The sequence below is a fragment of the Physcomitrium patens genome, chromosome 24 (assembly GCF_059467195.1).
Source record: "Physcomitrium patens ecotype Gransden chromosome 24, ASM5946719v1, whole genome shotgun sequence".
NCBI classification, from domain to species: Eukaryota; Viridiplantae; Streptophyta; class Bryopsida; order Funariales; family Funariaceae; genus Physcomitrium; species Physcomitrium patens.
This window is the reverse complement of record NC_143433.1, coordinates 4,494,417-4,518,143: the sequence shown is the minus strand read 5'-3', so window position 1 is coordinate 4,518,143 and position 23,727 is coordinate 4,494,417. Positions and strand designations below refer to the sequence as shown.

The 23,727-nt window shown below is 38.0% G+C and overlaps 3 protein-coding genes across 3 annotated transcripts; 1 reads left to right on the top strand and 2 right to left on the bottom strand.

Annotated features, from left to right (window-relative positions):
* The first annotated feature begins 2,003 nt into the window (after nucleotides 1–2,003).
* Nucleotides 2,004–5,804, top strand: LOC112276582 (uncharacterized). Its single transcript, XM_024507997.3, has one exon. It carries the CDS (start codon nucleotides 3,782–3,784, stop codon nucleotides 5,198–5,200), a length of 1,419 nt encoding a protein of 472 aa, XP_024363765.1. The 5' UTR covers nucleotides 2,004–3,781; the 3' UTR covers nucleotides 5,201–5,804.
* Nucleotides 5,805–6,863: 1,059 nt separating this feature from the next.
* On the bottom strand, nucleotides 6,864–8,282 carry LOC112276584 (phytolongin Phyl1.2). Its single transcript, XM_073531140.1, has 3 exons — nucleotides 7,710–8,282; nucleotides 7,147–7,367; nucleotides 6,864–6,942 (listed from the first exon to the last, which is right to left on the bottom strand). The coding sequence occupies exons 1-3, from the start codon at nucleotides 8,280–8,282 to the stop codon at nucleotides 6,864–6,866; spliced, it is 873 nt and encodes a 290-aa protein (XP_073387241.1).
* A 5-nt stretch (nucleotides 8,283–8,287) lies between these two features.
* Nucleotides 8,288–15,868, bottom strand: LOC112276581 (microtubule-associated protein TORTIFOLIA1-like). The gene is made up of 9 exons (XM_090247248.1): nucleotides 14,655–15,868; nucleotides 13,843–14,078; nucleotides 13,520–13,619; nucleotides 13,232–13,307; nucleotides 12,526–13,074; nucleotides 12,090–12,319; nucleotides 11,040–11,858; nucleotides 8,931–10,374; nucleotides 8,288–8,697 (listed from the first exon to the last, which is right to left on the bottom strand). Exons 1-8 carry the CDS (start codon nucleotides 15,306–15,308, stop codon nucleotides 10,174–10,176), a joined length of 2,865 nt encoding a protein of 954 aa, XP_090103374.1. The 5' UTR covers nucleotides 15,309–15,868; the 3' UTR covers nucleotides 8,288–8,697; nucleotides 8,931–10,173.
* Between the last annotated feature and the right edge of the window lie 7,859 nt (nucleotides 15,869–23,727).

The window sequence follows — 23,727 nt, the reverse complement described above, 5'->3', positions numbered from 1 at the left end:
CTGACCTTCAAATTGATTACAAAAATGCAAGTCATGTATAGATGAGAGCTGATTGTGCATAGTTCATAATTGTTGAAACATAATTGCATTGCCAAATACTCATATTCTATCAGTTAAAGTCCTTGTGAGAATCCACTCTATGTTTGCTCTTGCTTTGAAGTCCACGTATGAAAAGAACCTAATATGAATGTAATGGGGGGAAAATGATAGCAACATCTTGTCACATTAAGTGTGTTTGATTATGATGTTCAATCAACAGCTTGAAGGAATTTTACATATGCATGCTATACAAAATACTCTATAGAATAAATGAATGAACAAATATAAGTATCTACATATCAATAACTCTTTTCTTTTGATATTTTGATGTTATTTTGCTTGTTTCTATGCAAACTTGACAAAAGCAGAGGTTTCACTTCTTTTTAAATCACAAATGCACTAAGTATTACAACACAAAAATTAACATGAATGGATCACCTTAACCATCTCAATGGCTGTTTACTTTTGCTAAAATCTAACTAAGGATGATTTTTAATTTATAGTTTATATATATATTTTTACATATTTCACTCTATTTTTGCCAAGGCACTTGGTACTTACCAATGGAGGCATGAAACAAGGTGGCAGAGCCTGTCACCTTTGAGTGGCCTGTTGTTGAGTATTAAAACCAAACACCATGATTCCTTCCCATGTATCATCATAGGGTAGGTGTCCGAGACTAAAATTATATTTCATTTTTATCTACAAAAAATAATAACGAGTAAATATTGCCTGCATATAGAGGGGAATAGAGAGAGAGAGTAAACATGTTGAAAAGATTAATTTTAAAAAATAAAAAATAAAAAATAAGTCATCCAGCAAAGATTCAAATGACATTAGCCCAAGAGCAACCTCTTCTGTGAAACCCATTCTCATGCTGCCATAGACTTCCAAACCATCCAACCTCAAATTTGCCAATTGATTCAATTAATTGTTTAACTAATTTTACTTCTAACAAGCCATGAGAAGCAGAATCTAAGGTTCATAAAAGTTCCAAATTTGAATTATTTACAACAACTACAACAACTACTCTTGGGCAATTTGCAACCCAATGCATGAAACAGACCCTTTTCTCATGTTTCATATACTATTATATTGAATATATATATATATATATATATATATAAAGTATGTTGAAAAAAGTTAGACCCACATTTATGGTGCTTGAGAAACATGAGGGCAAAAGAGCACATGGAGCACAGGGGCACCAAATAATTCTCCCCCCAGCTCATGTATTTTATGTACTCTCCAAGTAAACAAGTACGGCAAAAAACAGAACTCAAGCTGTCCAGAAGCTTAACATCAGTTTTGACATGATAACTTATCCCAATAATCCATTCCATCCATCCACTCAGTCATCCGTTCATTCATCCATCCATCCATGTCAAAATACACTCACTCACCCCCCATCCTGAGCCAGGGCCAGACAGGTGTACCAGCCATATTTTTCACATTTACGACTGAATCTTCATTTACTGGGTTTGATTGTTTACAGCAAGTGCCAGAATTTATGAAAGGTGGGTGAGTGGGAGGAGAGGGGGCAGGGCTCTCAATTGGGTTTCTCCCAAAGGGCACAGGATTTAAAAATACAAACACTGCCCTACTAATATGCACACAACACTATTGTGAAAAATGAAACACAATGAATTAGGCTCGCCACAACTACTACAACAACAACCACAACAAAAACAACAACAAGAGGAAGGTCCTCAGCCTGGAAACATCAAAATGCTACATCAGTTTTTTTTTTTTTTTCCTCCTCCCCCCTTCTTCAAACTCATGCTTGTGGGGCCACCCTTGCAATAATGATGAATGAAATAAGATAAAATCAATGGAATTTGAATTTGTGTACTCAGGCATGTGGTGTGTGTTCACACACACACACACACATCCTCATGGTGCTCTATGGAACCATGGTAACATAAGCTCAAAGGAACATAGTACCCCACTAAAAACTATGTCAAAGTCAGCATTGGGAGTAAGAGTATGAGAACATGTTGCTGTGTATTTGTATGTTCATATCACAGTGGGAATCCATTTGCACTAATCTCAGAAATTGATTCGTATATATATACACATTTTTGACAGTGCATTGACGTCCGACAGGTGCATTAAACTTGCACACAAACGCTTCAGACATGTGCTAGATCGACCCAAGCTACGTATTAATCGTTCACGCTGTGAACGATGACAGTCTCGACTTAAGCTAGCAAACCAGTCATCGATCTGCTTGAAAAACTTGTTTTCTGTGCCATACTCAGCGACAGTTCGGTGATTGCGACACGGCGACAAAGGCAACAGATGTTGTTGCAGAGAGGGAGACTAGGAAAGCGGTGGTGGAGGTGGAAGTGAGGCAGAGAGAAGTTGATGTTGTGGTGATCCCCAGCCAGGTTTCGATTTCACAATATAGGGACGCTCAGATCCCCACGCCAACAGACGCTGGAGATTTGCGACGTGGGTGCCGGGTAACGGTTTTCCCTCCATGTCGCCGCGCCGCCACTCTTTGAGCTACGCGTAGATTAGCCACCTTAAGTGGGTTTGTTTTGCACATACTAAGCAAACCTGGGAGTGCTGGGCTCCACAGATGTCACAGTTGTAGGATTGGGAGAGAGGTACTTCGAAGGCTCGGATTTCTTCTTCTTCTTCTGCTGCTCACAGAGAGCCTGGCCTGTCGTCAATCCCTCCCTCTCTTTTCAGCTTCTGCACTGGTTTGGCGATTGTCTTTGAGGCATAAGAGCCTGTTGCTGTGGCCATGCGTGCGATTCTGTGAGAGCCATGTGCAGACCGCAGCGACCTGAGAGTCGGACGTAAATGCTTCATCAGGTGTGAGACAGGCGGTGCACTTCGTGGTATGGACCCCGATCAGTTTTAGGAGAGAACGCGGGTGAGGAGTTCTGCGGAGGATACTCTTATCACGGCTTGGTAGCAGTGTTCGTTTGTGGGGTTCGAGAGTAGTTCTGCTCTTCTGAATGAGCGGAAACGGAGTGTGAGAGGAACGCGGAGCATGCAGGTGTCGGTGCGTGGACGTCATGATCTTCTTCAGCTGATGATGCAACGGTGCATATGTTGGCGGGACTGCGTGGTCGAGGTGTCATGAGTTGCTGACATACAATCGCTGGCGGAGCACAGGTTTAATCTTGAGAGATGAAGAAAGACCAATTTCGGTGTACAATTGTGAGGTACAAATTTCTGGCATTATAGATTGTGGTTCGTGGCCCGTTCGAGACTGGCAAGTCCCAGACATACATTATATACTATGATTAGTATCGCAGATGAGTTATCTGCGTTCTCACACACTCTTGATTCGACGAGTCAGAGGTGAGAGCGAGAGAGAGAGAGAGAGAGAAAAGAGATAGAGCGAGAAAACTCAGGTGCCGAGAGCTGGTTGCTTCTAGATATTTTGCTCTTAGGTACATCGGTAGGACACAGCACCCGTTCTCACACTGAATTTCATGGTTTCTGCCGGACGCTTCTCTGATCTCTATCAACACCACAGCTGTATGTATCCGTTCTTGGTCCCCGAAAATTCCGACTACCTTGACTTCTAGATTTGCCATTCCTTCTTTCACAGTTACAGTGTCAACCAGCTTGTCGTTCCAATTTTTGAGCACTCGCTCAAGATTGCTTATAGCACAATGTAGAGAACCTGTGACAAAGTGCAGCGATACTTCTGTGGGCTCGGGTGATCTTGTATTACGTCGACCATTGCTTCCGGAGCTCTCTTGCAGAGGCTCTCAACTACATGAAAGCGACTGCTGGGAGGAAAAACTCATCGGGCAGTAGTTCAGATCTCGACCTCATGGACATGCGCTTCGTTCGCGTCTTGGCCCTGGCAAGCATGTTGAGGATGGTGGCGTCACAAGCAACAAATTCAGTCGACTTGCAAGTCCTTCACGAGATGATGTACTCCATAAACTTTGAATACAATTGGGACAGCTACTATCCGGACCCCTGCATCTCCGGTCCCCAGGGCATTGTCTGCGAGGCCGACCCTGTGACGAATCTCTACTACGTCACACAGATGCAGTTCGGCTACATTTCCCCCATCGCCAACCTCATCCCCTGCAGCTGGAACGCCACAATCCCCGCATCTATTGCTAATCTCACCCGCCTGGACACTCTCTCCTTCTACAACTGCTTCTCGATCTCGACCGTCTCTATACCCGAAGATATCTCCTCCCTTGGTCCTACTCTTCGGCGGCTGTCCTTCAGTGGTAATCCAGGGCTAACCGGCGCCATCCCCTCAGGTCTAGGGAAGCTCACGGGGCTTCAACGACTAGTCCTCTCGCAAAATGGGCTTCAAGGGAGGATTCCAGAGGAGCTGGGCAATCTGCAGTGCCTCATCCAGCTGGATTTCAGCCACAACAACCTCTCCGGTTCTGTTCCTGAAACTTTCGGTGCAATGAACAGCCTCGTGAACTTGGACCTTAGGTACAACCACCTAGATGGTACGCTTCCCCCTTCCCTCACCCAGGGCCTGCCTCAGCTCCAGCGGCTTGCCTTGAGCCACAACCATCTCTCAGGCAGCTTGCCAGACACTTTCACCGGGCTCAACTCCCTCACCTTCCTCGACTTGAGCCACAACGAGCTGACGGGCCTGTTGCCGCCATCGCTGGGGCACTTGACAAATCTCGAAGACCTCTTCCTGAATTCAAATTCCCTCGTTGGAAACATCCCAGCCCCTATCGGCATGTTGAAGAGCCTCGTGAGGCTGGACCTGTCCTCCTGCTCGTTCGGCAACAAGATTCCCGATTCTTTGAAAAACCTGGAGAATCTCAGGTTTCTCTCCATAAGCAACAACAAGCTCTCGGGGCCAATTCCTGCCTCCTTGGCTTCTTTGCCGCAGATATTCACTCTGAACCTGGACGGAAACCAACTCACTGGACCTGTGCCATTCCCTGCTTCATTTGTGAAGAAGATGGGTCGCAACATGCGGTTGGGAGACAACCCTGGGCTTTGCTTCAACTCGCAGCTTGTCAGCGTCAAGATCCCTGATCTGGGCTTAAACCACTGTGCCGATCCGCCAACCATGCCTGCCAACGCGCCGAGATCTCCTCTAGCAACACTGTATCCAAATGCTACCATCAGACAAACCTCGTTGTCTCTCTTCCAGTGGAGTTTTTGGACATCGACATTGGCTCTTCTTTTTCTCGAAGTGTAAAAAAAACGATTGCTCGCTGAATTTTGCAACGCACAGCATTCATTCTGTGATTTGGTGGAAGGTGGAGAAGAAAAAGTCGATGCAGATGTTCTAACAGAACCGTCATTCCACGATCCGCATGTCCAATTCCCTGATAAATAGGACTGATACTGGAAACTTTGTGAAGGTGTGTTGTAGATGCATAAATTGGGTTTCTACCCTGCTCTAGATCCGTGGTCTTTGTGAAGAGGTAGGTTTCGAGGGCAATGCTAATATGGTCAACTTCAGCTCTTAGTAGATCCGACACCCTCGCCAGGATTTTTTCCTGTTTTTCAGTTGCCAAATGAATTTGTAGTGGATTTTTTTTTTTTTTTTTTTTTTTTTTTTAGCAAGCTTTGGACTTGCTGGCAAGAGAAGAGGATGGGCAAGTAATTTGCTACACTACTATTCACTTTCTCAACACTTGCAGGCAGCTACAGTTTTAGGTTTTGCTCATTGTTGGTCCTCTGTTCTGAGCAACTTTATTGCCAGAGGTTGGCAATTGAAACTGTAACAAAGCCCATCGATTCCGTTCGGAAGCTTCTTGTAGATTTTTAATGCTTAAACTAGCTACTTTTCGTTGCAATCTGGTTATGCTTGCCTACGTTTTCTTACGAATGTGTACAGAATTTGAAATTGAGGCTCATGCTCTTATACTTCCTACGCTGGTTGTTACACTTTCTTGCTTCAAGCTTTTAACAGCGTACACTAGGTTGTTAGTCATGTGCAGCAAGTCCAGGTGAGCTTTAACTGATCCAAAAGTAACACTTAGACAAGTGGGATATCGTTTAAAAATCCATCTCCAATATGCCGTACTCTGCAAGCTCAAACTAGACAATTGCGAGTCAAAATACATGTTACATTGAAATTCGTCGACCTAGTGGAAGCTATTCCAGTTCATAAATATCTAATGTTCAGTATAGAAATATATCTCGCTGTTGTCTTGAATCTCTTGGAAATCAACGTTCATTGAATTCATATGTACCTGTTTTATTTACGCCCCAAAGGACAGGAACTAAGGCCACAGATTAGTCACGAATTCCACACCTGAGTCATGACATTATCAACAATGTAAGGTGAAAGGAAATGCTGGACATCCGAGGACACCCTCAGTCGGGAAATTCTTGAGTGGCGTTAACGCTCGTGCAACTAAAATAAGCCGCAATAGTGACAACAACAGTGTCACACAAGCATAAGATTCTGAAGTTGAATTCATTGAAAAGATGGATAACAGCTTTACATTCTAAGTTAATTAAGATTAGCGTGTCAAATAAGTCTACTCTTAGATACAAATAAAAATTAATTCCATTGTGACCGTTTCTAAGCCCACGATACATGAAAGCATTGTACTCATTACATCCAAATATACAGTCAGTACAATTATCCAAGTTGAGACTCGTCTTCAGATGAACGATGAAATACTGTTTCAGAGCAGCAACCTCAAAATACTACTACTTGTGCAAACTGGAGTGTTAAATTGGTAAAGATTTACTGCAAAGTACGCTTGGAACAAAAAGAATGAAAAAACTAGACAACTAACCTAAAGCTGAAATTCAGGTGGATTCATTCAAAGTGGAAACTGAAGAACTGGTTTATGATCTGCGTCACCCGAGCTTGAGTCATCTCTATACACACTCACTTCTGTCTATTTCTCCTCTCGAGAGGCTATTACTGCCAGTAAATTCTCGAGAGACAAGAGATTGAAACAGGAAGGCTTCAAAAGCCTGCCACCATTAATTTCAACCCCATACCCCAAACACAAATTTTGCAACATCGTGACTACAACACAGCAGGTAGCTAAGTGAACGTATTTCAGTGCAAGTCTAGGCTTGAAGAGACCTACATCACACAGAACAAGCTATTGAAAAATTGCAGAAAAACCCCCAAATTAAAAATGTAACTACAGAAGACCTTCCCTCCTGGTTCACTTTACACAGCTGAATCCACCACAGATGCCGAGCCAGATGGCAAACAGCACAAAACACACGACGAGGTCCAGAATTAGTACAAGCTTCACATTCTTCCACCACATTTGCGACGCTATTTGTCGATTCCTCAGCTTTTTCAAGCCAGGATCCATCTCGGAGGCGTTGCATGTTTCGAGCGCCTTACCACTGTTTGTCATCATGATTTCCTTCACCTGAATGACCTGGGTAGCACACCCTTGAGCCATTAGCGTTTCTCACTCCCATCAAAAAAACCTCTGTACACTCTAATATAACATCTTCAATGCTGAAAGCTAACTAAAGCCTATACAACTAAATCAGTTCCTTAAACAAATTGAAAAACAACGGTATGAAGCAAATGAGTTCTATTGGGAAATCAATATAACATGATTTCCTTCAATTGCTTAGTACTTTAAAACTTCAAATTGAACGATTACTATAATCAAATTGCTTACGTTCGATTTCACAGATTGGCAAAGCGTAGCTAATGAGTAATTAAAAGAAAGCACGATATGTAATTTTAGAAGGTAAAACCGCACAGGCACCTGCTGATCTTTACTGGGCTTTTTGCCAGCGTTGAAATCTCGATGACCAATCGCGGTAAGAGGGGACGGACCACCATTTGCCCCTGGGTGAGAATGTTCGGCCCGGGCTGAATTAGACGGACTCAAGCAAGTATCGTCTTTCGAATCAGAGAGATTGTCATCATTTAAATCGAACTCCTTCTGAGGTATGCCCACAAGCGGCTTCACTAAATGCTTAAAAACACCAGCGAAGTCACTGCTCATAGCATTGTAGTCCAGCCGCATGGGATCCAGTCCACGAGATCGAATCAATATCTTGAATTCATCCCTGACCCGCTCCAGAAACCCAAATGTTTTCCCCTTACCCAACGCCTCATCCACAATCGCACAGTATATGAATGGGCTGTCTATCAAAAAGATGAACATGCGTTGCTTAATGGTATATGAGAACTGGAGGTGGTAGGGTGGAACTTTCTCGAGACATTCCACGCCCACATCTGCTGCTAGGTCTTCCTTGGGATTCCTATGCTCCACAAGCACAGTACTCTCCCTCGACACCGATGCATAATATACAAGATTAGTTACAGAACTCATGGCTCTTTTGGTTATCCGCACGTGCTTCTGTACACCATATCAATCTTAACCTCTGCAAAACTACTACCCTACCCTACTTATCCAACCAACGCTCTACAGCTAATGCTCCTCCGCAGTCCTGGGGATCCTTTTTCCTCGAATCAAGCGACCCAAAAACCCTTCGCTCAAAAAGTCGGTAAATCACCACAAACCCAAGGCCCCAGAGCTCCACCAAGATCCACCTCCATCCAAACACAGCTTCACCCAACCCATGTCGACAAACACAGGCCAATCCAAACTACCCTAACATACGAAATAACCCATCCGAGTTCACGATCAGATCAGCAAGTCAAACCATGGGTACCACTATTGAGCCCTCGGCGCCTCCTCCAAAACCCACAACACAACACTGAACTACTATCTCTTGCTCAACAACCTGGCAAGAGACACACACACACACACTTCTTACATCAAATAACAATCAACGCATCAAATCGGACGATTCAGCTTCAACTTTCCCCTCAAAACCGAAAACGGCAACCCAGCCACCCTAACCTCACAAACGGCTTAGAAAACAATCTCCCTCAGTCAGCACCCATGCCGCTCGTGCATCCTACTCCGTCCAAGCTACGCTACGCATGAGGAAGCCCCAAAGTACTCCACACTCACCTTCAATCCGCGTTGTCGGACGAGACTACAGGGGAAAACAGTGACGCCAACGGGGAGAAGGGCAGGAAAGGCGAAGTGCAAGCTATAAGTTGCGGGCCATGACTTGGGCTGGACTCGACTCCCCCCACCCCACTCCTCCCTCCCTTCCCGTGTGGAAGAAACCTACTCCTCGGCAGATTAAAAAAGGTGTGCTGGAGATGCTAAAACCAGGGCTGTCCAGAGACGCCGATCAAGCGGGCGATTGTTATCACAGATTCGGGTTCTGTCCAAGCTTCTCTTCAACGATGCAGCAGGGTTGCGATGGGTAGTGACGTGGGTGTGACATGCAGGCCGACATCGGATCCGGCGGGGCACATGGTGAGGCAACCTTAGCTTCCTTTGAAGCTGCAACTAGACGCCCGCTGTCGCGCTTCTGGCTCTCGATTCCTTTAAAGCTGATATAAAGGTCTTTAAAGCTGATGGGCAGGTAGAGGTTCTGCCCAGAATGAGGGGATGGAATCCATACCAGGTGGATGGCAACGAGGGCGACTAAGGGGCACATCCGTCCAGCGTCAGTGAATGAGCTGTCTCGGGGCTCTGATTTTTCCTAGTTGACATTTCTCCTACTTTCGCTGGCTCCATCACTGATTCAAATTACATTGTTAATCTGGTGCGTAGTGGCCAGTGCCGGGAATGGTGCGTCTGATCCAGTATGGCAACGATTGTACCCTCAGGGAAGGCTAATTTGAATCGATGCTTAGATTCGGATGTTCAGAATAATACATGAAATTTCACTACTGGGGTGTTGTTTGGAGTAACGATATTAACCTGTACTTTTCGCGTTGGACAGTGAGACGTATTCCACGGAGACACTAACGCGTGTGAGTGAAAAAAACACTGCCACTCATGACCCCTGGAAACATCCAGCTTCCAACTGTCTGTACTGAGATCAGCTTTACATTTTCAATCTCTGGTAGGTCGTCCGTTGTTTGAGCCTTGGCATGCACACCAAATCCATGTAGTGTGGAATGGACTACATGGACATTACATAACCGATTTCTCGCTACGAAGGAGACATGAGTTTTTCATGTGGTTTGGATGGTGCTTTCATATTTCAAAGAGCAGTGGCTGATGGTGTGACAGGACAGGATCTTCTCTACAATGAATTTGCAAAACGGCGAGGTTTAAGATTGGTGAAGTTTTGAAATGCTTTGTGGTAGGAAACAATCGCTATAACTAACAACGGTAAAAGTTGCAACTTACATCAGTTATCCACAATGTCAATGCTCCAACTTGATGACCAGGCATTCCTCAGATGTTGGGCAAGTTGGGCAATTTTGGCCCTCATCCACCTCTGGGCGTATTCCGAACTCGTGGCCTCCTGCAGACTGAAAACAAGATCCTTCTTCGCATTTCTTGTCAGTCCAAGAGAATTGGGACCATTACTGGAGACTATATCTGACACCTGCGGAGATCATAATCACATCATGAACGAAATAAAATATCTGAGTAACACTGAGCGCCAGACGATGGTGATGGAGGGTAAGACATGATTCAAGTTTGATGAGCAAATTATGCACAGAAAATTTCGATAAACTGCTCTACTACCTGGAAATATGGGACGACGGTAGGCGGAAAGATCAACAAGTTTGTGGAATGAGGTGCGCTTCAAGAGAAACAGGGAACTCTCGGAGAGACCAGCGTCACCATGAACCCCCATCCAAACGGCAAATTGAATTATACTGGAGACTTGAAGATAACCCAGATTCTCCTAGAAGACACTAGGAACCATGCTTGGAATAAGGGCAGAACATGACAGCTTTTGCGTGAGTCTGACCAAAATTACCCAACTAATTTTAAGAAGTCTTCAAAACTTGGGCAGTCCCCTTGTTTGGGTAATATTTTCCGGTTTGGGCAGTCTCATTGAGGCATTATTAGCACTTGTGAAATGCCGCAAAAAGATAAGGGGCATTTAACAAATACTTAAACTGCGAAGATACTGTCCTTGAATAATCCTTCAGAACAGATTCAAAAGTTATCAGGTATGAACTCATAACTATCTGAGAGCAGACTTACCAAACCTGAAAACCAGAACCCAGGATTCTTCCAGGAATAGCAGCGTGCACGTACCTGCTGAAGCCAAGGAATTATACAATTCAAAAAGCTCTGCTGATCAAGAAATCGTTTGATACAGCCCACAAGCTGAAACACAGTAGCAGCATTGAGTTGGTCCAAGACAGGGCCAGTGCAGCCCATCAACCGCACTAATAAAAGCTCATCACTGCTACCTAGGATCTCTGAGTAAGCCAAATCTAGATCGCCCCCCCGAACACTATCCATTGCTCGACTCCACAATATCCAAAATGGAGCGCCCGCAGCTCTGTTTGGCTTCTTATCAACATTGAAATCCCGACTAGCATGCTTTTGAACGGACTTCCTTTGTAAAGCAGAACCACAAACGCCCGCTGTGATTTTAGCTTTGGATGCATGCCAAACGGCTCCGGTAGATGGATCTTCCTCTCGAGGGAGAACACCTGCCCTTCTCGGTCCCTTCCCCATCCCTCCATCATTTCCATTGCCCCCATGCAGAGGACTACAATCCAGGAAATTGGGCCGCCTCAAAGTTTCTGCTGCTGATGGTATTTGGTGACTAGAAGACGAAGTTAATTCATCTGAATGCTCTGTCTTCTCCACCAAGGAATCCTGACTCCGCGCACTGCCAAGCACTGAAGTATCCTCGTCATCTTTTTCATTCTTGAAGTTAATAAAGCCACCACCGGAAAGGTATTGGCTGAGTGGATGACCACCTTGACATCTGGGTGATTCAGAAGCTGGGGAACTCCCATCTGTAGTACCAAAATTTTGAGATACATCCTCCAAGATCTGCTCCAGCCCTGCTACCCGCCCTTCTAGATCATGCATGCTGTCGTGTGCACACACCATAAAATCCTGCTCCATCAGGTATCCAAGTGGAAGCACGAACTCGTGAGTTGTGAGGATCTCGTGATTACCATACTCTACTCTTATGTAAATCAACAGTCTTCCTTAAGCCTCGTGCAAGTCCATAATAGGACCCAAAGATGGGTTAAAGACAGCAAATTAAGCTCAGTCATAAATCAGTAGAAAACAAAATATATTTAAAAATAAAAGGACTTCTATTCAAAGAGCACAGAAATTAACCTGCAGCATCTCCATCATAGAAAGCTGTTGACGTTCCAAGCTATGAAGGTGGCGGTGAATAGTTCTCATGTCCATGATTGTCCTGTCACCGTCGTTCCTTAAAGAGCCATCAACCCATGGTGATTCATACTCACAACTCTGATGCTTAATTACTTGTGGGTGTCCCCAGCTCTCAGGATTATCCGATGTGTCCCGATGCACTGCAGAATGGGGATCTTGATAACTATTACCTGCAATTCATCAATTAAGACACCAAGAGCAGCAGTGGCGATGATTACCACTTTCGAAGTCACTACATTAATCTGTTTCGGTATTATTTCACAATTCAGGAGTACATCCACTCCATCATAACAATATTTGCCAAATCACAACTTAAAAATCGTGTAATCTTATTGAAATGAAGGCAGGTGTAAATTGCTGAAGGACTAATTCTTACTTGAAATTGCCCCGTTCGCTGCTGGTTTTTTTAATTCCCCGTCCCCTTCCTGATCATAATTTAGATCCACTCCATTACCCTCCTCAAGAGTGAATGAATCACTCGCACCACATGCACGGGACGGAGTATCACATCGTTGTGCAGTCTCCACACAATTTCCGTGATAAACCAGATGCCCGCTGCTTGCAGCTTCAGCTGTCAAGCTCTCCTCCTGAGGTGAGTGACGTGGACAATCAACAAATGTTTGCCATTCGATTGAATCTCTCGCATCTTGCAGCTTCCGGAAAAAATCAGGATTGGGCTTTTTATCGCTGGAAATTGGTGTTCGCTTTCGAGGAGGAACTGCTCGTCCATTAGACATAGACCTGTTCCTTCCACATGTATCTGAAATTGAGGTAGGTAGGCCCCGCATATTATTTCTCCGATCAGATATGGAAGCGGTGGCATCTACTTCAAAACAACGAGATGGGGAGGCTGAACCACTGCTTCCAGATGTAGCAACTGCAGATTCCCCCCACATTTGCAGTGCAACTATCAGCTGTTGGTAATCTCAGATGCCTCTCCTTTAACTATTATAGTATTGACAGATCCATAGGAAGACCTTCTTTCCCATGATTACCCACCGCGACTTCTAAACAGCTACGCATATTCAGAACCTATTTTAAATTATAAAGTTTCAAAGCAGCATCTGAAAACTGGGACTAACTTGGAGGTGCATTGGGGTCATAGACAGTTTTCCATAGCTGCAATGCTTCAGTAACACTATCTCGAACAGGCTTCACCTATATCACACCAACAACGCTATCCGACACATCAACATACTCAGAACGCTTGTTTGCTGTATGAAATAAACAGCCTCGGCATTAGAGCATCACCACCTTCTGTATTTCTATCGTTTTGGAAAGACCACCGTTCCTGTGTCGCTACACGGTTAAACTAAAAATTGGGCTAAATGCAAAAAAATACAAGCATCTCTGGCCCAGGAGGATCCCACCCGTTGCATGTATCTGCAAAACAGGTTCAGCAATCCAGGAGCTGGGACTGCAATCGATTTTTCTAGCCTATTTCGGGCACAAAGAGAGGAATGCCTATGACTACATGCGTTTAACCACAAGTCCACGATTTTCACCTTATTTCTTTAGTTTCTAGATACGGATACTGCCAACTAGTGGTGACGCTCTGAAGGAGAGACTATTATTTAAAATTTTAATAGCCATAATTGAATAAAAAATAATTCCTCTTTCCGTATATTCAATCAGAAACTTGCACAGAGAATGTGTGCAACGAAGATAGTAAAAGACACGCGAGAGTACATACCTCTGCAAGTTTAGAGAAGCCGAGAAGGAAGCAATATTCACCTTATCAAACCGGTTGTTCTCTAAAGTAGCCAGTACACTTCCCCTGTAGGACCCCAAAACGCCTCCAACTGCCGTGGCCATGTTGGATAAGGTCTCAGCTGCTGCTTTCTTCACTGTCCACTCGCTGTTATCAAGCTCCTCTTGGACAGAGCCAAGCAACGAGGGTAATTGAGACATAGAAACCACTCCGGGAACCTGCACCACTGCCAATATCAAGAGAGGAAAAGAAATAGCACTAACCATGGAGAACACTAGTTCACGCAAAGTATTAAAAAGTGACGAATAAAGACGTTGAGAATGTCACGAGGCAAACGGGGCTCATCGAACTTGCAAAGTCCTGACATGTAAACAACCGGGAATCACTCTAAGTCGCCAGATGCTTAATAATTGTATCACGCAACAAAACAGGTAGACAGTCTGCACGGCTTGAGATCATCTACTACTGCAACTCTGGTTTCACAGATCCACCGCTGAATCGATCCCTAGCAACTGGACCAACACCTAAAAACCCGTGACTTGTGAATTTGATCACAGACTTCTCATCATGAAATAAAGATGTCCTCTCAAGCAAGACGATTCATAGTTAACAATGAACCAACAAATGGCGCGTGTAAGAGCATGAGTAGGTCATTGAAGGAAGAGACGAGAAAAACATAACAATAATCTGTAAACAAATCGCAACATGCCAACAATATTGTTTGACACATATTCCGGTTTAGGTGGTGAATAGATTGCAGAAGAAAACGCCAAATACATGAGAGCATAGACTACCTGGACCATGACTCCGACAACATTGAGTAGGGACGCCTTCGCCAGAAAGTTAGGGCTGCCCAGCATTTTCACAATTCGTGGACAGAGGCGGTGTAGAATATGAGGGTCCGGATCCCTTGCAGATTCTATGACTCGCGCCAAACACAGAGACGCTCCGGTCTGCAAGACTTTGTGCTGCTCCGCCAAAGCCTCCAACAAAGGTTTCACAAAGACATTGATGGTAGAGAGACCATCAAATCCGCTGACTTGCGAGGCCATAATTCCAATAGTTTCAACACAGGCGTCACGAATGTTGGAATCTGGATCCTTCAACCTCCTAACAATATTTCCCACCATCTTCGGCAGGTGGCAGGCCATCAAGTCTTTATGTAGACTGGCGAGCTTCCCGACCAGCCTGAGGCAGTCCCGTCGCACCACACTCTTCTGCTGCCCGTCCGTGTCAAACAAGCAGGCAAGAAAGAGAGCGATCCCCTCCGGAGTCAAATTGTGGGCAATTAGCTCTAGCTCTTCCATCGCCAGCTGCTCGGTATCCCGGTCAGACAGCTTGTGCAATGACACCAGAATGCGATTCTTAAGCTCTATAAACAACACACCTTTCCCTGGAATTGGCCCTCCCCCTTTCCTCCCCCACCTCGCACCCCCGCACGTCGCCATACCACAAAATCAACCAAACGAAAATTCTCTCCTCCACAATATCAATCTAAATGCCTAATCCGACCCATGCAACACAGTCCTGCTGCATCCCCACGCCATCGCTGCAATCTCCACCCAATCGAAAAACATCGATTGAATAACACATTATGAAACTCCTGACATTGTAAAATCCCTACATACATTTACTTCTCCAACAATCACCAAATCATCAACAAAAAATAAATAAAAAACAACCCGAAAGAAAAACTGAAATTAATTTTCTTATCAAACTTTTAAAAAATCAAAATTCTATACGACGTTCAACCCCTCTGATCAACTACCAAAACAGACTCAATCCGCATCACGAAATCTCATAAACGTCAACAAATGAGCCCCCGTGGCAATTACAGCCTCAGCGACGACGAGCTTAAATCAATACACAGCACACCAGTTTGAAATTCTCGGACACTCACCCGCCATTCGACGATGCAGACCGAGTAAATTGAAATAGGGGGAAACAAACACATAAACAAACAGATAATAAAAAAACAAACAAACAAACAGGCGCGGTGTGAGCAGAGCAACAAACTGGTCTGAATCAAAGCCACGCGAATGTCAGGTGGCCAGTTCAAATGGAATATTCGGCGCCACGCTCTCTTTCAAATTGACAATGGCGACCTAAGGCGGAGAACACCCACAAAGGGCGTCAATTTGTGACGATGCTCAAAGAATTGTGTATATATGTAATATAATAGTATAATACATAGTACCATGTACATAATGTATGATATGTATATATATATATATATATATATATAAAAGGAATTATTAAACCAACACCTCCATGTTATTAATGCAACATCTCCTTTTGGTTTATATATTAATTCAATCTATTCTCAAACAACCTCATTCCACCTCATGAGTTGTGTTCATGAATGTAGCTTGATGCAACATAGTTGGATCATTATGCCCCGAAATGTTGTAAAATTGATCTTATAAGAGTGGCCACAACTTGCATTGTTATTGCAATTTGGAATTGTTATTATCATTGTCATTATCATGACATGTTGCAAAAGCCTCATTGATTTTGATGCCCTCTCTCTTTCTATTTCTCTCTTTTTCTTACAAGAGAGGCGTTGCTCCTCTTGAAGCTACAACCTTTGTTGCTCATTTGATTAATCAAGCCTTTCTTTTTTTAAGATGTTCGTAGCTTAATGCACATATATTTGTTGAAATGGAGTTGTATAGCTCAAATTTGTTACCATTGTGTTAGAATTATTGTGATGTAATAAGGTAGGGTTTCATAGTTGTATAAGTAGGGTTGTGGAAGAGCCTTTAAAGGTGTAGAAAAGTTGTTTGTGCACTTGGAAGAGTAGGATTTTTATTATGTGATGAATTATTAAAAAGAATGCAGTTTACAAACATCTTGTACAAGTTTTTGCATTTAATCAGTAAGAAAGATGTAAGTATTAGTGTGGCATATATTTTGAAGTCAATATTTTGAAAAGTTACAAAGTTGCACTATGCAAGCTCGACAAGATTGCTTTCACTTTGAGTGAGGATTTAAGTGTTAGATAGTGCATTGCAAGGTGTATTTGGATTGCATTCAATTCCATCTATCATTGTTGCTATTACCAATAATAATACAACAATCAATTGCACAAGATGTTTTAAGAAGGTTGTAAATAATATGATATTTAAAACTAAGTGAAATCATTATATTAAGTAGTAAGTGATAAAATATGGTGGCAAAATATTTTATTTTTTCATTTTCTATAAACCCATCAACATTTGTTGCATATTATTTTTTCAACATGTACAAAATTTCTTTAGACATTGTGACATAAGAAATATTGTACATATCATTCCAAAAATTATCAAAAAAATTTATATATGAATTATATTTAAAAAGATTTTGGTAACTAAGACATTATATATATTATCCAAAAATGAAAGAAACTTGTTCCAATTAGTAGTTGCTATCTTTTACAACATCATATAAATTAATTTTTTTTATTATTAAAAAAATTATTTATAAAAGATTGAACTTTGTATATATAATATTTAAATTTACTTATAAATTTATATTTAAATAATATATTTTACAATAAATTTGAAATATTATATGTTTATTAATAAAATAATAAAACTATAAAAAAATAGAATATATTATATATTTATGAATAAAAAACTTCTATAATAGAAATATAAACAAAACAAATATTTAGCCATCTGAATATTATGTATAATTTAATAAAGAAATTTTTTTTTTGTCTATTGTTAAAATCTATTATTAGTATAGAATAAAAATACTAAATTATTAAATGGTAAAATATACAAGTCCAAATCTATATCTTATTCTAACTAATCATAATTTGCATTCTAATGCCATTTGTAGAATTAGGTAATTTAGATTCAAAAAGTTCAATTGCAGAGACTATCTAATTGTTACAAACATATATATATATATATATATATATATATTTACTATAATAGTTATCTATATAATATAAATAATTAGAAGTAGGTAAAATTAAATTAATTTTATAATATCTTTTAGAGAAGCTTCTTAGAAGCGTTATAGATGTAATTTCATCTTTTTACATATCTATAGGTGATTGGAAGATTAGAAATGTGGCCAATAAGTTAGCCACATGTTATACTTATAAGTAGCTTGTGATATAAGCTAACAATGTGGTGCACAAATAGAAAACTTGACTTTCAAGTAAAGACATGTATTTCACAAATTTGATATGTATTGAAGGTCTTATAGAATGTTGCTATGTAATTCTTAGATAGATAGTATATATAGAGGCAAGAGTAAAATCTGCTTTGCTCTTTTCAATGTTTTTTTGCTTCTACTTTAATTTGAAGGATCTCTAGTTTTTTTTAACTCTTGGAAATAACCATTATAGTTTCTTTTTAATGTATATATTTTTTTATTTATATTTTATCATCTTTTTTTGAAAATTCTCACTTGTTAATTTGTCTTCATCAAGTTTTTATCTTTAACAAATTAACAAGAATACACTTAAAATATTAGAGTTTTCTCTTTTTTTGATTAAAAAAAGATTGTCTTTTTTTCTTAATAGGACATAAGTATATTAAAGGTTTTGGATTATCCACTTCTAAATTGATATTATTTTTAGAATCTCTTTAGTTTTCTAATCTTTTCTTCTACTTATCTTAAAACATATTAGATTTTTTTTCAATTATATAATTATAGCAAAGCTTGTTGAAATAAAGAATGTAATAATACAAATGTAAGTGCAATTGAGGAAGTTAATCCTTGTTATGCATCAACTTAATTTACCACTACAAGAAGTAATAAGATTTGTAGGTAGTAATGATATAGATATGATTGGAGCTACTTCAATATCTATATCAAATCATCCTACTCCTCTTATGGTAGAACATTATTTAATTATTAGAAAACCAAGAATTGCCTTGTTCAAGAAGTTTAATGGTATAAAACTAAAATTTCAAAGAATCATCAATCAAATACAACTAGCAATTGAACTTCAATTCCAAAGCTATCCAATTCTAAGATTACAAGTCAAGTTTATTGATACATTTCTTTCAAATTTTGTATTATTATGGTTTTCAACTTTTTTTAAATGATGCAATCTAATATTAGATAATTTAGAGGTTTTTTTAGCAAAGTATTAATCTATATATTGAAAACATGATATAATTCATATTGCAATAAAGAAGATTCATATTTTGGCACAAAATAATTGATTTGTAATATTATATGCTTCATAATTTTAATAAATTATAATTAATTTTAAATAAAATGATGCTATATTTATTAGTCATTTTTTTTAAAATTATAATTAATTTTAAATAAAATGATGCTACATTTATTAGTCATTTTTTTTAAAATTATAATATGATGTAAAGAAATTGATGAATAATTTATTTGATCCATAAATATTAAGTCAAGCAATCAGCTTTGCTGAGAAGTGTAATAACTGACTTTTTGAATTTTTATCCAAAAGTCGTATAAGTGGGCCTCAATGTTATTTCAATTTAATAGCAACATCAACATCTCATTCAAAGAAGTGATGCAACCACAAAATAATGAATATAATTATAAAAAAAGAGAGTATATTAGAAAATTAATTTATCTAGTTATAATAGGAATTGTGCAACTCGAATCTTATGCAATACCTAATGAAGGTCCTATTTTATCTTCATAATATTTTCTTTATTTTACAATAGATGTTAGTTTAAGACCTAAATACTATAAAGCCTTTGTCTTTTTAGATTTAAGAATTTTAGCTTGTTTCTTAAATAAAGAATTTGTTAAAAGACAAATCATTTATTTAGTGAAGAAAACTAAATCTATTCATGTAGAAATTATAGATGGTTGTCTATTGTCTTTTAAAAATGTTATTCATGAAATCTTTTCTATAGAAGTAATAATTAATAGTCATAGCAGCTTTGTAATATTTAATATGATTAGATCTCTCTTTAATCTAATATTTTTAGATTTATTGTGGATAAAAAAGTATAATTTTTAAATAGATTGAATTTCTTGTAGTCTTGAATTTTTTAAAAAATATAACTAGGAGTATTATTAACCAAGTAGAAAGTCATAAGTCTAATGCAACCAAATCCGTATTAATAGGTGTAAGAGATTTCTTGTATGTTGTAAAGAAAATATCACCTTATGTTATTATACCACACCTATTTCTAATAGTAGAAAGACTTCAAATGGCATTCTAAGTCAATATGAAGATTTTCAAGATATTTTTAAAAAGAAGAATGCAAACAGTCTTTTAAAATATTATTCCTATGATTGCTTAATTGACCTTCAAGAAGTAGCTCAATTGGCATATTGACCAATTTACAATTTATTACAAAATAAATTGGCTAAATTTAAGGATTATATTAAAAAAAATATGGCCAAGAATTTGATATACCACTTCAAATCTCTAGTGGGAGGTCCAATCTTATTTATAAAGAAAAAAGATGGATCATTGTTGATGTATATTGATTATTAAGGACTCAACAAGTTTACCATGAAGAATAGGTGTCCTCTATCTTTAATATCTGGAATTTTTATTCAATTCAATCAAGCTAAGATCTATACAAAAATAGATCTATAACAAGCCTACAATTTGGTACATATCAAAGAAAGAGAGGAATGAAAGATTGTGTTTTGAATTAGGTATAGACATTTTGAATACGATATCATACCTTTTGGACTTACAAATGAACTAAAAGCTTTTCAATATCTAAATGAATTATGTCTTTTGATTGTTTTTAGATAATTTTATTATATATTATCTAGTGAACATCTTAAACTATTCTAAGAATATAAAAAAAATATGAACTTCATATTTATTGTATATTACAAAAACTAAAAGATGTAAGATTTTATGCCAAGATAAAAAATAAAAAATAAAAATAATAATAAATATATATATATATATATATATATATATATATATATATATATTATACTATTCAAGTTGACTTCTTAAGATACATCATTTCAAATGATGAATTCATGATAGATCCTAAAAAAATTCAAATAATTATAAGTTGAAAGATTCCAAAAATAATAAAAAAATGTAATTTTTTTTTTAAGATTTTTCAATTACTATCAAATCTTCATCAAGAATTTCACTCAAATTGAAGCTATATTTATATATTTGATTTGTAAAGACAAACTTAACTAGCATAAAGAAGAGAAAGCAAGATTTGGACCTTTGAAGACAACCTTTGTTTTTGTATTAATTTTATATTGCATTAACTTTTCTAAGCTATTCTTTATAAAAACAAACACATTAAACTTTACTTTGGATGTTGTATTGTCACAAATAGGAACAAATGATAAACTTCATTCAATAGCTTTTCATTCAAGAAAATTTTCAATAGCCGAGATTAATTACGAGATATATAACAAAGAGCATTTTTCAATTATAGATTCAGTTCACAAATGGCGCTATTATCTAGAAGATAATTCTAATGTAGTCATTACGTACATTTATTACAAAAATCTCAAGGATTTTATGTCAAAAAGTATTTTGAATCATTACCAAGCTTGTTGGAGCATGCTTTTATTAAGATTTGAATTCATAATCACTTATCCACTAACAAAATTATAAGATTTGTCAAATACTCTTTGTAAACAATCTTATCTTGCACCAAAAGAAAAAAATAGATTTTTTGATTAGCAATTAATAATTTTCTTAAAACCAAAGTAATTTTATCTTTGAATAATGAAATTAATATTAAATATTAATTTAATTTTTCTTCAATAAGTTCAATCAAGTTTGTCTTCTAATTTTTTTGTGATATTAAAAAAAAAATCTTTAAAATCTCATGATACTTCTAAGTTTGAATTTAAGAATAATCTACTTTATTTCAAAGGTCACTTATATGCTCCAAAAGGTGAAGCACAATTACATGTCTTTTAAATTCATCACAACTTCTTTACAGCAAGATATTTTGAATATAACATGAATTTGAAATTAATATCTAGAAATTTTTAGTAGCCTCAAATGTGAAATCATGTGATATTTGTAAGATCAATAACTCTTCATCATTGATTTTATAGACCTCTTTAGCCATTACTTATTCCAAAACAACCACAATCTTCTATTTCTATAAATTTTATTATAAGTTTTTTAATCTCAAGTTCATATAATTTTATATTTGTAGTAGAAGATGATTGGACAATTTTTTTTTCAATAGCAAAGTTTGCCTATTATAACATGATATTTTCTTCTACTCAACAAATATATTTTTTATTAATTATGATTATCATCTACAATTTGATACTTTTGACTTTTTAAAAGTTGACAATCTTATTAAAAAAGATTTCATAAATTATTTATTTGAATTGTATACAATAATAGAAGTAAGTCTAAAAAAAGCTCAAGAACAAAAAAGATCAATATAGATGCCTATTATAAGAAAAAACTTCAATTCTATGTTGGCAATAAGGTATGATTACTTTGTCATAACATTAAGACTATTTGTCTTTGTAATAAGTTGAGTCACTATAGACTTGGACTATGTTCTATATGTGAATAAGTCAATCTAATTGCTTATTAATTACATCTATTGGAGTCTATAAAGATCCATCATGTATTTTACATGTCTTTTCTAGAGTCATATAAGATAGTGAATATATTGAAAATAAAATAAATGCCACTACCTCCTATAAAAATAAATAATAAATAAGAATTCAACGTAGAAGGAGTCTTAAACTTAAGGTGGCACCAAAATAGATTGGAATATCTTGTTTATTGGCACAATTATAATATTAGTAAATACACATAGAAGGTAGCAAAGAAACTTGAAAATGCAGTAGAAAAGATTAAAACTTTTCATCAATGACATCTATCAAAAATAAAATAGATAGTCAAGTAAATTCCTACTATAAAACAAAGGATGTTTGATGAAAATTGCATTCTATCTTCCATCCTTCATTATGAGTTTTTTGTATTTTTTGACTTTTACGAGATGGAATATCTACAACTAGCAGATTTAACTCAAGAGCCATCATTTCTTGATTAATCGAATGATACATAAAATTGTCATAGTCTTCAAGACGACATAATTGAGATAGGTCAAATATCTTTTTTTAATATCTACTTATATTGCAACTACACATACAATCCACACCACCACCACCATCATACCTTCTTTATTATCTATTTCAATTGGAAATGCTTTACCTAAAATTAATCTCATGCACCAACTTGAAACTTATCCTTGCAATTGCTACCCATGCTTGTTTTGCTTCTACATTTGTCTTTTCCTCCAACTCAAATACTAACCTCCATGCATTTCTCAACTTTACACCACTCTATACTCTTTTAGCCTTTGAACCACTTATTACACCATTTTCATTGTTTTTTGGCTTCTAACACTTTAATGCTTTTAAAATGAAATCAATAGATATATATTCTAAACTTACAACAAATCAAACTCAGCACTACAACTTCAACCACCATCCACCCACTTTTCATTAAGATCTTGTATATTGAGTAAATACAAAAGTTTATACAAGATATTTATAAATAATATTATATTTAATATTTTGTTGAATAATAAAAAATTCACTTTGCCAATTGCACAAACCTCCTTTCTACAGTTCTTGAGGCTCTTCCATAAATCCTACTCACAAAACTTCTAAATTCTATCTCATCAAATTCCAACAATTCTAATACATTGGTATCATATTTGAGCTACATGGCTCCACTTCAACAAACACAAGCTTCAAAGCAAGAGGCAATAAGTTTTGAGCATTTGAAAAAAAAAAAAAAAAAAAAAAAAAAAAAAAATAGTTTAGTTGAACAAATACACAATGGAGTTGTAGATACAAGAAGAGCAACATTACTTTGGAGAAAGAGAAAAAGAAAGAGAAAAAAGGCAATAGAATCAGCAAGGCTTTTGTAATAGGTCAAGACAATGATAA

Excerpts from the sequence above, each read along its gene's own strand:
- LOC112276582 (XM_024507997.3), top strand. The coding sequence starts at position 3,782 with ATGAAAGCGACTGCTGGGAGGAAAAACTCATCGGGCAGTAGTTCAGAT.
- LOC112276584 (XM_073531140.1), bottom strand. The coding sequence starts at position 8,282 with ATGAGTTCTGTAACTAATCTTGTATATTATGCATCGGTGTCGAGGGAG. Across the intron at positions 7,368-7,709 it reads AGCCCAGTAAAGATCAGCAG|GTCATTCAGGTGAAGGAAAT; the intron begins GTGCCTGTGCGG and ends TGTGCTACCCAG. Across the intron at positions 6,943-7,146 it reads GGTGGATTCAGCTGTGTAAA|GCTTTTGAAGCCTTCCTGTT; the intron begins GTGAACCAGGAG and ends TAATGGTGGCAG.
- LOC112276581 (XM_090247248.1), bottom strand. The coding sequence starts at position 15,308 with ATGGCGACGTGCGGGGGTGCGAGGTGGGGGAGGAAAGGGGGAGGGCCA. Across the intron at positions 13,075-13,231 it reads TGACCCCAATGCACCTCCAA|ATTACCAACAGCTGATAGTT; the intron begins GTTAGTCCCAGT and ends GAGGCATCTGAG. Across the intron at positions 11,859-12,089 it reads CTATGATGGAGATGCTGCAG|GATTTTATGGTGTGTGCACA; the intron begins GTTAATTTCTGT and ends CTGATGGAGCAG.